Below are 16,518 nucleotides of genomic sequence, written 5' to 3'. Positions count from 1 at the left end.
TTCCCTAAGCAGATAGTGTTAAATAGAGAAAAAGGACCAGCTTACTCATCTGAAGTCTGCATCAAAACTTCTGTAAAATCTGGGATGCTTGAGTTGCAATCTAGCTTCGGTAGCTGGACATGGTCTAGTATGACTGTCACCACAGATTGGAGGAAAGCAGAGGGCCAAATGAAAGGAAACAATATGCAATAAGCTCTCAGAAAAAGCTATTTACACTAATACCTAGAAATGCTAGGTAGACTAATTTTCAGAATCCAGTTAACTGAAATTCTGAACCTGGAAGCACAGCCCATTATCTTCATTACTCATATCCTACACCTTCCTAGGTTTCCTGAGGAAATTACCCTAATTCCTGCCTTGACCAGAGGTTTTTTGTTTTTTGGGTTTTTTTTAAGCCATTTTATTTGATTAAAATATGCAGGTTCACCCACACAGAAACTTCAAAAGGAGAACAATATATTGAAGTGCACTGCTCTCTTTAAAAACACTTTTATAGGAGACCGGGGTATAATTCATCTACGCTGCCAAGATGAGCTGCTGAAGGCTTGCCTGTCCATCTCCCATGCTCGGTCGGTGCTGATAACAACTGGATTTCCTACCCACTTCACTTACGAGCCACCGGAAGAGAATGATGGGCCCCCGGGAGCCCTCGCTATTGCAGCTATGTTGCAGGCCTTGGAGAAAGAGGTTGCCATAGTAACAGATCAGAGAGCCATGAATCTGAATAAAAAGATTATTGAAGAGGCTGTTCAACTAGGTAAGACACAGCTTTTCAGAAGGAAACACAGCTTTTCAGTTTTTAGCTTGCCAATTTGAGCCAAGGTTTGCTTCAGTTAATCTCAGTGTCACTTAGTACAGGATTATTTTTTTTTCCAGAGAATGAACTAGAGTTCATCCTCTAAGCTCTGATCAGCGTTGCTACAATGACATTTTGTTCAACCTAGCTGGCATCAAGTTAATGCTTACGTTTCTGGGTTCTGATTCTGGATTAGCTGTTTGTGATGAATTCTGGTTGTCTGTTCTTATTCTTGTAGACCTGTTTTCTATCTCAAGGTCCCATTTACCAGCACTAACATCCAAAAGAGTTTAATTTAAAGTAAGGATGCAGAGAGCTTATCAGGAACTGTGTGAAGGCATTGAGTCCTTACTATTCTAACTGTTCTGTTTTGTTTTTAAGTTACTAAAAAACACATTTAAAAAAAAGGTACATAGTATCTGAATTGTATTTTGTTTTCCTATAGGAATCCTGAAGAGACCTGTCCCTCTATTGAGTTATCAAAGGGAAAATGCTAATTCAGCTTTAATGTTTTTGTGTGAGAATGGGAATCCTGGAAGACCTAGGTATGTGTATTCAGTTTTAGAGAATGGGTCACACCTCTACTGTGTAAAGGTATAATCAAAATAATGACATGATCTAAGAAGGCATAATGGTTACAAGTAAATCCTTAAAACTTGGAAGGAACAGAACAAACTTCTAAGCCAAACATTGGTATTGGAGCACCCATAGAGTACAGAATTCCATGTTATTCTGCAATTATGCATTTCTGGAGTACAAAAAAAGAAATTATAATTCATATAGCAATAGTTCTTTTCCTCAAAAAAAATTCTAAAAGCTTTTCAGCTCTTATTCCATAGATACAGATACATATACACACACACTATATTATTTTACCAGTTTTTAAATCAGTGAGAAAATCAGAAAGGGGAAGTATTATGTCGGAGTCAGTGGAAGAGCTAGGAAAAGTGTTGCGGAATGTGTTCACTTTCTAGAGCTTTGACTGAAGTCTGACAACTGGGGAATCTGATCTGATTTAATAAAACATCATGTGTTTGTAATAGTGTGAAAGTGATCACCCTATTGTCTTTAGGCAGCCAAAGCAAAAACTATAGATGTATGCATGCACTTCTCGATATTGAGTTGAGCTGTTTGCATATGCATTGTTGAGTATACAATATTGGGCAAAAATTCAAATTTATACAAAGTGTGTGATTAGGGTTAATGCACTGGATAATTTGCTAAGTAGCTGTGTGCACATTTCATTACTTAACAGGCAACTTACATTTCCTTTAAGTAGGCATACGTTGCTTGGTTTTAGTCATCTTTCCTTGTAAAGCATTTTAATGTAGTTACCTTCAGTTTGTTCTCTTTAATAAAAAGATCTTTCACTATGGTATTGCTTCATCAGCTTTCTCAATTCCCCTTTCTTTCCACAGGTTAGTGTATGCTATAATTGTATGCATGATACTGTCTCCATTTTCTATGTATTGTTTTAAAAATGTGTTTTATAGCTATGCATAATATAATTAGAGCCAGTTTCTATTTCAGTTGAACCCACAGTCCCAAAAAGCTAAAGTGTTTCTTTAAAGTAGACAACTAACCTGTTTAAGGTCTCTCTAGTCATTGTAGATACCCACCCACAAGAACATTAATTCAGCAGAATTAGTAACCTCTTGACAGTAAAATTGGAGAAACAGAAGCAAAATAACTTTATTCTAACATACAGGGGCAGAACTGAATACTAAAATTCTGCTTAAAACCTAGGACATCTGCAGTACATCTGTCTACTTTCATAACTAGCAAAATAGCCATAGACTTAAAGAAAAAAAACCCAAATCTGAAGATCCAAACCAAAAAACTCCCTAACTAGAAACAAATGAACATTTGCCAAACAATGTACTTTAAGCAGAGACTATATTTACACTGACAAGGATTTAGAAGATCGTTAATTTGCCATTTTTTGTATTCTTTGAAAACATATATAGAGACTAATGTCTTAGAAGATACTATGTTTTTTAACATGAAACAGAGTAAGGCCAGATGGCTGGCCCAAAGGATTGCTGGTTAGAAGGATTTCAGGAGCTTCTCCATTTCTTGGTGGCAAATATGGTTTGAGGGAGTTGCGCTAAAGCTATAAAGAAACTAGACTAACCTTTGAAAATAAACTATAGAGAACTACATTCAGAAATAACAAAACAGTATCCAAGTTTTACCTTAAATCCTAAATGGTCAAAAAGTAGAACCAAGCACAACAGGAAAAGCAGCCAACAGAAGAGTTTGTTATGTGAGAATTGCAGCTTTAACTACTCTCCTCTGTTTTTTCACTCATCTCTAACCAGATTTGATCACCTGATAGCAATAGAGCGTGCTGGGATGGCTGCTGATGGCAATTATTACAATGCCAGGAAAGTTAACATTAAACATCTTATGGATCCCATAGATGAACTATTTTTAGCTGCACAAACCATTCCAGGAATCACAACAACAGGTATGTGTGAGTTTGTGTTATATTCTCAGAAGCAAGAGAAGCACAGAACAGGAACTCTGACTGGAAGCGAGGGGAGCAGGAGGCAGGTGCTGAATAACTGCTTGCAGGCTACAGCTGTTTGTTGTGGTTGAGTTTAAAGACTGTTGCTGGAGAAAAGTTAGAGTTTTCTATTGAAGGGTTCCCACAACCAAAAAAAAAAAAAACCAGTTGATTTCAAAGTTTTTTAAGGACAAAAAAGCAAGCCCAGATGTGCATATTATCAATACATCAATGTACATACATATGCTTCTCTAAAAGTAGTTTTTGACACTGACTTTATTCTTTATTTTACATGTGAAAGGCAGCATAGAAAACAAATGACTACTGAATGGAAACATTACATATTAAAATATTATAGTTATTTTTATGATTGTTTTACCTTAACATCTGTTTTAAAACAGCAGTCAGGATAGAATCTTAGTTTGTTTTGCCTTTTAGCAGTACATTCTCTTGAGCGGGGATTGCATATTTGCATCTATTATAATAGTGCCTTCTCTAACAAAATATACATGTACAATAACAACCTTTAAAGGAGTACATTGTCCTTCCTGTCAAAACTACATTAGGATTGACTAATATGTCTAATGAGAGTGCTGTTGTCAACACAGTGCTCCTCTCTTTTGTCGATGGTCCTTTTTTTCCTGAAAACTGACTTGTACCTGGTTTTGAAAGAATATGCCATAGATCAAGGATTCCCAGATACATAAAAATTGTTGTACAACTTCCTTGTACAATCAAATGCTTTGCGGTACACTATGTGGCCCAAAACACATTTAGAAGATATATAATCTATATAAATATTCAAAACAAAATTAGAAATAAGGGTCACAAAATTAGAAGTAAGTGTCCATGCCAGGTTGATTTCAGTCACGTCAGAACATGTCTGCTGATCTGGCTTTTTTTCTTCTTGTAGTACTGTGGACTCACTCCTAAGTATTACCAAAAGCACTGGGACTTTGACTTCTCAGTAGTGATGTTTCTCAAATGTTTCCATGGAATTTAGAGAGCTCCTGCAGACATAATGTGTAGTCTGATTTCTCTTTATTGGAATCATTTAAAAGTTGTATAGCAGAAGAGTTCACTGGTATTTTTTGTATTATCTTAAAACTTGTAATATGTTTTACTTGGATTTAATTCAAATTCTTGTCCTATTCCTAAGGAGTAACATTCAGCATTCAAAAAGAAGCACTCTAGATGGCACTCTGTTGGCAATCTTAGCAGAGAAGCTGAAGATTGAATAACGATAGAAAAAGCTCTCTTTCATACGGATGTTTAGCAAAATGCCTCAGAGGCTTATCTGCTGCAGTTAATTTCAATTACTTCTTTGTCCCTGATTTTAGACTGTTGATACAAGGACTTGGTCTCTCCAGCTACTTATGTAACATCACATCCTGATTCCTTTAATAAAAATACCCCCATTTCTTAAAATATCTCCCAGGGCAGCTCAAAGTATATTATTGATTTGGTGGATTTTGGCATGTTCTGCAGAGTGGGAATTTGAATCTGTTCAGCAGAATTTAGTTTGTTTTAAACATTCTCTAAATATTCAAATATACTATGAAATGTTGTTAATTAAAAATACCATGAGGTTGTGAATAAGAAGAAAAGAAGCAGTTATCCAGATTCACTGCGTCCCTTTGCTATGAATTTTCTCTAAAGAGATGTCTGCATAGAAAATGATTTAACAGGTCATAGGTTTCAAAAGACAATGAAGTTATCTGCTCTGATCTCCCATGGAATTTGAGCACATGGATATTCTATGCTGGAGAGCTAATTGAGTATCTATAGAAAAACAATGTAATTTTTTTCTTACATTGTCTGTTACCTAGTTAACATTTCTTATTTTGCTTATCACACTAACTTTTCGTGTCTGTTTTTTAATTTGATTACAATTTCTTGGGATGGCTGTTGGCTTTTTCAGTGTTTTTCTGCAAAGCCTAGCTTAACAAGGCACGAATCTGGGCTGTGGCCCTTACATCTTGTCTCTCATTACTGATGATAATGTATTGCTACTAATTATGATAAATTTTTCTGGTGGGGCTATCTTTGACTTTCTTCGTGGTCAGTAGGAACTTGGAGGCATATGTCTAGTTTAAAATAAAATGCAAATATTGTACAGCACCCATTAGGGTGGAGTACTCAGATAACTTTATAGACTAGAAAAGGATACTAGAAAGATCAAGTTTTCAGCCTTACAGAAGTCTTTATATAGTGTGCTCAGTGGCAAGAAGTACTGCATTAGTAGGTGGAGAGGGGAAATATTAGAACATTTGTTAAATGCTGATTAATTGCTGTCAAGTTTTGTATTTAAAACAGGATCTGTGTTTAAAAAGAACTGATCTAGGAGTCTGACCACAGACAAATCATGAACAATGCCTGCCATTGTATGGGTACTGCTATCATAAAAAGTCATGGAGTAAGCAGCAACCTTCAGGAATATACAAAATAAGAAGATGTGAAAGACTGAGGTTGGAAGGACTTATGTTCCACAAAAGATTGAAATAAAAGATTAAGAGATGTTACTGAAACCACATGCTATTTTTTTCAGCTGTCATACAACTGACATAGCTATATGCTAATGAAAAGCTTTCCAAAGCACTGCATGAAAAACTGTGGTCACACTTGTTTCCCTTTCATACAAATGATTTTTAGCACAGAAGACAATGTTTCCTGCATTTTTCATGAAGGTAGTTTCAGAAACCAATGTAGTCAGTGAAAATTTGCCTGGAAGAGCCAATGGAACTATTTTTCCTCTGCCTGGAAAGCACTCAGGCCTTTAGGAGAAGAGGATTCATCTTGTCTATTTTCAGACATCTATATTTGAGATGTCTGCCTTGGGGTGAGATGAACTGAATGCTTGAAAGGTCTGTTTCTCTCTGCTGACTTTATAAAAGTCTAGCTGACGAGCTCATGTGTAGATGGCTGCATTTTGTCAGGTGAATCTCACTCTGGAAATCAACAGTAAAATGTCATCCTCTGCCAATGTGTAGAGGAAGAAGAAAACAGATGGTACAGGAAAATTTTTGGTGTGGTGTTCTTTTCCTCCCAGTGTAATGCTAATGGGATCCATCCACAGCAGTAGATCTACTAACTGTATAACCATCCTGGTGACAGGAATTTCAAAAAAGCAAGGACTTCAGCAAAGCAAGGCTGATACAAAAACCCCTGAGCAACAGATTAGTATCTCTCAGTTAAAGAAACTGTTGACAATCTGCAAAGGACAATAATTCATTCTAGCCTTTTTAAAGACCATTAAGAGCAAAATTTTAGATTTTGAATATAAGAAAAATCAAAACATTCTGTGGATTCTTGCAAAACAGTAGTAACTACCATATTTATGTATGATGACAGAGGCACCATAATTATGTCATTACCTATTTGAAAAGTACTACCAACAAACAGATTTTAGAAGGCACCATTAAATCCCAGCACCGAAATAAATGTGACAAGATTATTAAAGCAGATAAGAAAAAAGATTAGCTGTTCCATGGCAAATCCTTTTATGTAAGTTACGTGTCACTCAGTTACTCTCCCCATGACTATATAGACTTAAGTAGTTAACTAAAAAATTGCTACTGAGAAATAACTTCCAATTTCACTTAAAGAAGAAATTTGCTACAGACTTATGTGAGATATTTATGCAGTTACTAAAAGTGTTAAATTTATCAATTTTCAGAGCTTGAAGTGTAAATTATAAATACTGTAATTTCTCTCCTGTAACACATGCTATGCATTAGAGCACAGTCACATTTCAAATTCAAATATGCTACATTGCAGTGAGGACTTGGAACTCTTCACTGTTCTGTTTCACAGACATTAACTAGGAATTTTCTATAAAATCTTCAAACTTGAGAAGATGCCATTTAGACTAACAGGTGAAAGGGAGATGTTAATTTCCATTTAAATAGATGGATTTTTTTTTGCAGTTTTTTTTTTTTATACTTTGGTGAGAGACTAGAGGTACTATTCAGCTTTCATGTAAGCTGCTAGTTTATGTGTTATCCTCATCTCCAGATCTCTGAATGACATCTAATAATTTTATGTCCCAAACATCGGTTTGCCCAGAATTTTCCTGAAATTACATGTCCCATTGATTTTACTGAAATCACTGAGACAAATACATAGTGTTACTACTTGACCAGCAAAATCAAGGCCCCACACCCTGAATATAAGAACACTTTAAAATAAAATTTTTAAAAAGCTTTTTTTTTTTCATAAATTACTAGAAAAAAATGAAAACAGTAATAGTACACAGGGTTGGGCTTTTCGTATGCTGTGGCGCAATGATAGTCATCTGTGTAAAATAGATTGCCAGTGCAGTAAGTCATCCTACTTCTGCCAAAGTCCTTACATATATGTTTGTTTATCTTTCTGCAATAATTGCTACTTTTAATCTCTTTTCTTAATTAAAGCTTGTAAAAGCCAAAGTTTTCTATGCTTGCTTTATTATAGAATTGTAGGCTAATTTTGCAAGTTTATTTTGGATTCATTTTCCTATCTTCTTTCTCTATTTGTGGTAATGTACTTATGATAATGCGTTGTATAGAACACTTGTTGTTTAAGGCCTTCCATAAGCAAAATTTACTATCTTAATTCTGTCTGCAGTTCATGAGCACTTGGCAATTTTGATTTCTTTTGCGTGCACCAGTACAGCATACATCACATATATACCCTTACAGGTTAGCATGTGATAGGTGATGCTTTCAGCTATTTCATTCACAGTGTTCTGGTTTTAGACACTTTTGATTAAAAAGGATTAATCATCTCGTATTGAGCTATGAATGTCACAGAGGCTCTGGGGAAGGCACTGGATGCTTTCTAAATGGATTGTTAGTTATATGCTGGGTACATACTCACTTCGTCTTCTTCTCTTTTTTAATAAAGGTGTTGGAGATGGAGGAAATGAATTAGGAATGGGCAAAGTAAAAGACGCTGTAAAGAAGCACATAAAAAATGGAGATGTTATCGCTTGTGATGTTGAAGCCAATTTTACTATTGTAGCTGGTAAGGGATTTTGGGGGGGGGTGTAGGAGAGCTGTTGATGTTTGAGAATAGACTTGACAAGAAAACATCTGTCTTTCCAACTACTTTGTATTGGCCCTTTCTTTGTATGACCAAGCAAACAAATCTGTCTCTGTTTTATGCCCGTTTTCTGAATAGTTAAGCAACTACAGCTCCAGCAGGAATGTCTGAAAATTGAGGATGTTTCATGAAGAAAATGCATTTAATTGGAAGTAGTTGGGAAATCCTGAATATTCTTGAAATATCACACCTTAAATAAAATATCAAAGACAACTGCATAAGTGATCTGTGTGGGAATTGAAATGTCTACGCACATATGAATTTTCAGTATAATTGATGAGCTTCTGTGGGTGTGACACTGTCAGGGTCCTCAGTCGCATTGCTCTGACATGAAGAGATGGTAAGTCCTTTCAACAGCCACTCGAGGACAGATGTACATTCTTAATGTACAACAAAATTTGAATGCTATAGTTAAAATTCTCTTCTACCCTAATAGCTTAGCCTGCACGAAGTAAAATTTGCAGTGAGAGAGAGGTGTTCAGCAAGGACCAATTTATGAATGGTGCATATTGTACTTAGGCTCAGGTTTCTCAGTTTCTAACCTAGATATCTAACACTCTTGATACTAAACCAGCAATTTGGGGGGAGAAATGAGAGTGTGGTGACAATTAGATCTACTTCTTGTGGCTATATGTATATAGTATTGATGGTGGCTGTTTTGGCAATTCTGATTATTTTTATTTTGAAAGCAACTGTCACACCCAGACCATGCAAAGGGAAGCAAGGTGGAGGTTTTGACATGTTTAAGTGTGGAAAACTACATGCACTAAAGCAGCTTCCACGCTTTTTGAAAATTTTGCTATTCTGCATCTCTGGAAAAGGTATCGGGCAGCAGAGATAACTTCTCACAGCAAGTTTCAAATCTAACGATCTCCAATACAGTCTTGACAAAGAAGCTGTCAAACAAGACTGTATGGACTGATTTCATAACAGCATACAGAAAATTTGTGGATATTAACTACATTAGAATGTCTTTTTGTATAAGATACACCAACGCCACATCATCAAGACACACAGAGTTAGTTTCACCATGGCTTTATGTCTTATAAAACAGCTGAACTGTGTAATCAGTCATCATCTGTGATCAAAAAAGGGATTCTCTGCAGTGGTATAGCATTCCATTACAAAATCTGACACCAGTGAAAATTTGCCTGGTTTAGGATACTTTATCAAAGTTTTCTACCTCTGTGTGGTTAAAAGCAAAAGACACCAGGCTGTAACACTGCTCCTCACAGTTCACGGACTTCACATTAAGCCAAGTGGAATTGTGTTATAGACCACACCCATTTGAGTTTTTGCTTTGTTGGAAAGACAAATGACAAACACTAGATGGAAACTTGCAGAAATTCAATCTGAAATACTACTGAAAACATTTTATGTTAAGCAATTGTGTATTTCTGAAATAAATGTTCCAAATTCATGTCAGTATTTAATTCATACCTATGTTCCATTTCACCATCGCTACATGAGACTCAGTTGTACATGCCTAATGACTTAGGCAGATTAGGTATCTTTGCAATAACTAGTCGGGGTTTTTTACAGTTTGGTTTCATTGTGACATTCTTTTGCAGGGGTCTCTAACTGGGGAGGCTATGCCATTGCTTGTGCTCTGTATATTCTCAGCACTTGTGAAATACATGACCGCTATCTGAGGAAAGCTGTTGGGTTTCCACAGTTATCGAAGAAGATGGTCTGGCTGTTGGCACTTCCATCAGTTACCAAGGTAATTTCTATAGGGCCAAGGAGTTGTGACTTGGTCATGACACATAGATGGAATTGGCTACCAGCCACTAAATCCTACCTAGTCCAGTTCAATAGCTTATTTTCACATGGTCTTTTGGTGACTTCTGGGAATCCCTGGTGAACAAGCAGCCACACTGTACTTCAAATATTCCACAAAGGATTCAAGACAGATTAAACATAAAAAAATCCTCGAAAATGAATGTATTCGTGTGCTGCGACTTCAAGCACAAGACAGTGCTACAATTTTGTGGGCAGTGCAAGAAATCCTTGTATTGCAATACAGTGATTAAAATTCCCTGTTCACTTCCCTAGTATTGTTCACAATTTTATAAATCCCTGTTGTAGCCCCCTTTAGATGTCTCTTCCAAAATCAAAAGTCACAGTTCTAATGCAAAAACCACTCCATACTTCTGATCTTTGCACCTTACTTCTGATCTTTCTACCTTTTCTAGTTACGTTAGGAGCTTTCTATAATTAGTTTTGAATGTTTCTAAATTAAAGTTGGAGAAAGACTTGCAGATGAATATTTTTAAATGTGTTTTGACTAATGCAGCTCTGAACAGTGTGATATTCTGGGAATGCAAAGGTTTCAGCCTGAGAAAAAGTAAAATAACTGAGAGGGGTGAGAAATGACTGTGATCTGTGCTCATCCTGCTAAGCACGTGGCTCTGTTTTTAACTTGGCAGTGTTTAAAAAAAAAAAATACTCAATGATCAAGTAAGGTTTGTTCCACCATACTTCTAATAACTTAGAAACTTCAAACTTCAGTTTTATTGGCAGAGTACCTCTATAGAGACATGGACAAAACCAGGAAGTTTGTGACTTCCAAGAATGCTAAGCAAAATGTAATCCATCTACCATAGATACTGTCCACAACAGTGGAGTATTTCTCCTGAGATGACAGTACATTCTGCATGAAATTCCAACAAAGCACTTCTTCAGTATTTTAGAGTAGGTCTTACTTTTTTTTAATTCTTGCTATTTTGATTTTTCATCTAAAGGTCATAAAACTGAAACTGGTCCCAACATTTAGCATAGCCATATAGCCACTTAACCTTTGACTTAGCACCTTTCAGTGCAATCTTTTCCAAAAATGTTTAATTACTTTTCACTTTTCAATGTTTTTTTCCAGTTACATCTACTGATTTTGCCCTTTAAAGTAACTTATCCTAAAAACTACTATGATCAAAATTCCTGGTAATGAGATACTGTAATTAAATGTGATATTGTGTACAGGAAATCCTTCTTGGTTTTGTTTTACTAAGCTATACCGCTGGGACTATTGATAATGATCCAATAATGGGCTATTGAAAGTGCCATACTAAAATCTATTGAGATAAAATAAATGGAAAGGGTTTTGTGGAGGAGAGAAAATTACAAAATGTCTGACGAGAATATGATAGCTTTAATTATAAATCACACAACAGTAAACAGTGCAGAAGATTGAACATATTAGCATTGACGTACTCCATTAGTATAAAAAAAAAAATTCAGGCCATTTATATCTATATGGCTACTTTCTGCCCAATCCAGCTTCTTTTAATGCTATAATAATTATCCACGTAACATAAAGAGCACCACCACACATACCCACCTCAGTGTTTATATCTGTCTGTTTATAGTTGGAAAAAACACATCTGAAGGAGTGCCTAAGCACCAAACAGCTTTCTTAGAATGTGTTTTATTTTTCTTCCAAAAATGACATTCCTTCCATGAAAACTATAGAACATAATTACTAAATGAAGACTTCCCCTGAAACACAAAGGTTATTTCTCTGCCGCCTCATGTTCAAGCAGAGTCAGGATTGCACTGCAACAAACCCCAGAACTGTGGAGCTCTCCATTCCCACTGAACAGAATGCTGAGATTGTTCTAAGTGCATGGATTAGTCTTTACGTATATTTTAATAAGAAATACAGCAAAGCGTTTGTTCCTTGTTGAGAACTTGATGAGCAAGAAACAATTTGATCCAACAACCTTTACTTACCTTTCAGCTGTGGAGCTGGTTCCTTATTATGTTAGTTAATACAATATTGGTTTGATTTTTCAGATGTTCATGGTACTTTTATGCTGAAGTGACTGTAGGGAAATATATTCATTCATACATATCCAAATGTAGCTAATGCTAAATGTCCTACAGTCAACTCTGCATTTCCTTGCATCTCACAGCCAGGTTAATATATCAGGCAGTTGTTCTTTTACTGAACTCTTTATTAATGGTAAGAAATTAACTGTATAGTATTTATTTTGAAATTATGACCTATAAGAGTATGAATTACTTTATAAATGAGCAGTATATAAAGATGTGACATTTGTTTCAGTATTCTTTATTAGCTTTGTCATTCATAAGGGAGGTTTTTTTCCTGAATAAAGTGCAAATTAACAAGTTCTTTTCCTGGTTACCCCGCTCCCAACATAATTATTTACTAAAGAGAGAACTCTGAGCAAATTGCAGCACTTTACAAATAAGGAAGGGTTCTGTACATTGTGTGTTTTCCTTACAAATGGAAACAATAGCATTTCATGATAGCATACAGTTTGTCAGGCATAGTTATATAGTATTAAGCAAGCAAGCCTTTTTTCCCCAAGTAAGCAGATCAGAAAGCTCTAACATGTAAATATGTAGGAGAAACAATTCAAATTAGAAATGACATTTTCTGTATCCAATTCAGGTGTCTCTTCTGTGACACGAGAGATCCAATTTGCCGCTTTGCATATAGATAGTGCTAAGAAAAACCTCTCTCATGCAGAAAGATCAGGTGCTTATATTTGCATTCGTATATATGATCATTCAGATGATACAAGCTGAGGTATATTTATAATTTTATAATTTACAAAGTAGCACTTTTTATGCTACAATGTATCCAGATAATTTCCTTAACTAGCCCTGTCATTGCTGTATTGTTACACGATGTCAGGACTGACACCATGTAACTATTCGTATTTTTCTTTAATAGGAAACCAGTGCCTCATTTAACTTTGTTGCAGCTAAGAACTAGGTTGCATTGCCAGGAAATACAAGACAAATCTTTATAAAGTGCATTCAGAAAGCAGGTTACCAAATTATACTAAATTCTCTGCTAATTGACCATGTAAGGTATGCTTTAATTATTTCAGAAATGTTTATATTTTGGCCATATACTGTATTATGTAAAATATTTTTGTAAAATACAACCATATTGTGTCTAAATTCAGATCTAAAGCTATTGTACTCTTTATGGTTTAGAAGTCTTCCTAGAAAAAAAATCCTAACATTTAATAAGAGAATATTAGACATTTTAACTTCATAATTTTTTATCACTAATTTGCATTCAAGAGATAAAGGACTTTGAAGTATTTAAACCTATAGGACTGTTTGTCAAAGGCAGTGGTAGGGCCGTTTCAGCAGCAATTTCGTCAAAGCAGGGTCTCACACAAATGGAAACAGAACAGTGGACCAAAGACCAGAAAAGGCATTCCTAGCAAAAAAGGATAGAGAAGATAGGTATGTGACTGTTTCAAGGTCTTATGTAAATTACCATGGGGTCGGGGTAGGGGGAAGCTAAGATGTGACTAGGCTTTTTTTTTTTCTTAGATTTTTATTAACAGAATTAGAGAAATAAATTTTCTTTGTAGTAAATGCTAAGACAGTAGAAAGAGTTTACTGTGTACGTTTCATTTAGAACAAAAAGCAAAGCAGTTTATGCTAGACATACATCCATTTGAAACCAGGTCTTCACATTCCACTGTTCATAGAACTAGTGTTTTTTTCAGAGCTGATGTTATCCCATCTTTTCATCTCGCAATGGATTTTGTCCTCTCTGTGTATTTTAACAGCTCAGTTTGGAATATGCTTTGTTATCTGCTTATGTTACTATTAAGCAAGAAAATAACTGTTACAAACATGAAATTGAGTTGGAGTTCTAAACAAAGTATATGCTATTTCAGAGAAGCCAAAGGAAGCACAATTTCAGGGTTTTCTTTTTTCCCAATCCCTTTCCTAAGCAACCAGAATTCTCATAAAATCAATAGAAAAAAAAGAGGACAGAGTGCAAAAGGCACACAGAGATCACAGAAGATGCAGGAAAGTGATTGTAGAGCCCATTCAGGTACTCTCTGTAACCTTTTTTCCAGATGTATCCTCTTTCCCTTCTGTTCTTTCTCTTTAGAAATGCATCTGCAGCCAGCTGCTATGCTGGGGAAATGACAGGTAGTTTATAAGATACTTGGGTGGAGGTTCCTCTGATTCTGATTTGTGCAATGTAGGAACTTGAAACCAGGCAAAAAAGGATTCATGTTTCTGAATTGACATGATGTACTGTTTGAGGGAGTGTGGAGAACAATAATATAATTTAGTAATTAAATAGCAGTCAAGAATATAAGCCTTTTGACACTCCCTAAGTTCCAGATGCTGCACATTTGGGACAAGGAAAACAAGGTGTTAGCAAATTGATGTCAAAATAAATATGGAGGATGTGGTCAGTCTCCCCTAGAATTAAAATAAAGATTTTGATGAATTCTCTTGTCTGATTCAGGATTTTAATTATATTCTATTTCTTTGTTTTTTTAAGGAAGAAAAGCTTCTGAAAACACTTGTGCGGCTCAGGGTCCGCAGTGGAAAAACTGCCAGTCTAGAAATGGAAGTGGACGGGCTGCCGTTCTATAACACCCATTCGCTTATGATTGAAAAGCTGCTGCAAGAAGTGCAGCAGTGACTGCCCCAAATGATTTCTATATCAAGAGTTGCTCCCATGTTATTTCCTTATTCCCTAGGCTCTCACAAGATATAAAAGATCAGAAAAAGATGACTTTTCATCTCTGGTGTCTTGGCCGCGTGCAACATTTCATTGTTATCCTTACAACATCTCTGTGAAGCGAGAAGGGGATATCATCATGATGATTTGGTCTACCTTTCTTTTCTGTAATGTTACAATGGATAATGGATATGAAATGATATTATATACTAAGAGGTGATCTGGCTTTTACAAAGAAAGCCTGTCATTAAAATGAAATATTATTGCATTGCTGTTCCTTTTTTACTAACCTCATAACTGCAACAGGAAGTAACTCTTGTAGCAACTTGGATTTAAAAATACCTTGTGGTGGGGAAAACGGCTGCAGTGGAGAGGGGAGGTTCAAAACAAAAAAAAACCAGTAAGTGTTACAGTAGTGGAAGTCGTTAAATGTGGCTCCCCTGCACACTTCCTGTAGCCCCTCTAACACTGTCTTCTTATGGTGGTGGATAGTTTGTGAAAGTGTGAGGAGATGAGGGGAGAGCTTTAACTGAGCTAATGAAAGTGAGGGCAGCATTGCAGACCTTCCGTGTAAAGGTAGGCTATACCATTTGCCTCCTTCATATTAGTAGTTTGCCATTTATATATATTTTTTTCCCCTTTCCAGGTAATACAGAAAGGTTGTAGACATTTCAGGGTATCCTGTTGTTAAAAAATAAAGGAATTAAAGACATAAATAGTGAATAAAAATTAATGCTCAGAAATTAAAGCATGATTAGAAATTAAGCTCCATTTGCATTCAGTATGAAATAAAATCATGTAAATGAACATTTAGATGAATTCCAGTTATAGAAATTCAGCTCCCGACAAGACTAAGTGAAGAAAAATGAAATTATATCTCAAAGCCCTACTGAACCACTACACAACAAATGGTTGTGAATTGTGCCTGACTTTCATCATTTCAAGCTGTGGTTTTACTTTAACTCCAGATGAGTGTCAGGGCTGAAGTTCTACTAGTTGTCAGCCCTCGCAGCAGAGAGGACAAGATATATTTGACACTGCATCTTTCAGGCACTGATGCTTTAGCTGTCATAAAATGATTATGACAGTAAAAAAAGCGAGCATCAAACTGTTGTGCTTTAACAGGGTGAGAATAGCAGCTGTGTTTAACCACTGCTTATTCCAAAGGACAGTGGACTTCCAGCAGGCAGCAACACCTTGTATCTACTTTTCTTTCTGGCAGGTGAGTTTTATTTTCCTTCTCTTATGTAAGACAAACACAAAACTTTTTGAGAATGAGAAAAATCAGTTAGTAGCACAAACACCAGCATTCTTTGAACGTTCATCTTCTGAAGTCCTTGAGGATACACAGCCTTTAAAGACTTAATATAGTTGAACACTTGTGAGAGAAAGAAATCGTAATGCCAGACTTGCTGCTAGACACTCAGATTCACCAAAGTTCCCAATGTTTATTTTATAGATCATTTTTTTAGATTCATTTTATTTAAAGCCTTCTTCAAGGATGTTACAGTGAAACTGTCTTTGAAGTTTCACAATTAGAAAATAGCACCTTCAGAAGTATGCAAAGTATAACTATTAAGTGAAATATTTCATATGAATGTTTGAGCTTTTTGCCAAAGCCAGTAACCCCACAGGATAGCATATGTTCACTGCGCA

At 35.8% G+C, this 16,518-nt stretch overlaps 1 protein-coding gene across 10 annotated transcripts in view; it reads left to right on the top strand.

The window, feature by feature from the left end:
* The window catches only part of DGLUCY (D-glutamate cyclase), a 49,427-nt gene extending 33,791 nt beyond the window's left edge, over nt 1-15,636 (top strand). For 5 of the 10 annotated variants that reach the window (XM_075029978.1, XM_075029974.1, XM_075029976.1 and 2 more), the window contains 6 exons: nt 497-757; nt 1,242-1,341; nt 3,118-3,266; nt 8,190-8,309; nt 9,959-10,110; nt 14,882-15,634. In XM_075029978.1, coding sequence (XP_074886079.1) covers nt 497-757; nt 1,242-1,341; nt 3,118-3,266; nt 8,190-8,309; nt 9,959-10,110; nt 14,882-15,082 — 983 coding nt within the window. In that variant the 3' untranslated portion in view covers nt 15,083-15,634. Of the gene's footprint in view, nt 1-496; nt 758-1,241; nt 1,342-3,117; nt 3,267-8,189; nt 8,310-8,465; nt 8,728-9,958; nt 10,111-14,679 lie in introns of those variants that run through there. The other 5 variants (XM_075029971.1, XM_075029969.1, XM_075029970.1 and 2 more) reach the window with 3 other exon arrangements.
* The last annotated feature ends 882 nt before the right edge of the window (nt 15,637-16,518 follow it).

Source organism: Buteo buteo, chromosome 6 (assembly GCF_964188355.1).
Source record: "Buteo buteo chromosome 6, bButBut1.hap1.1, whole genome shotgun sequence".
Lineage (NCBI taxonomy): Eukaryota > Metazoa > Chordata > Aves > Accipitriformes > Accipitridae > Buteo > Buteo buteo.
Note: the sequence above shows the minus strand (reverse complement) of the source record. Positions and strands in the feature narration are given on the sequence as shown.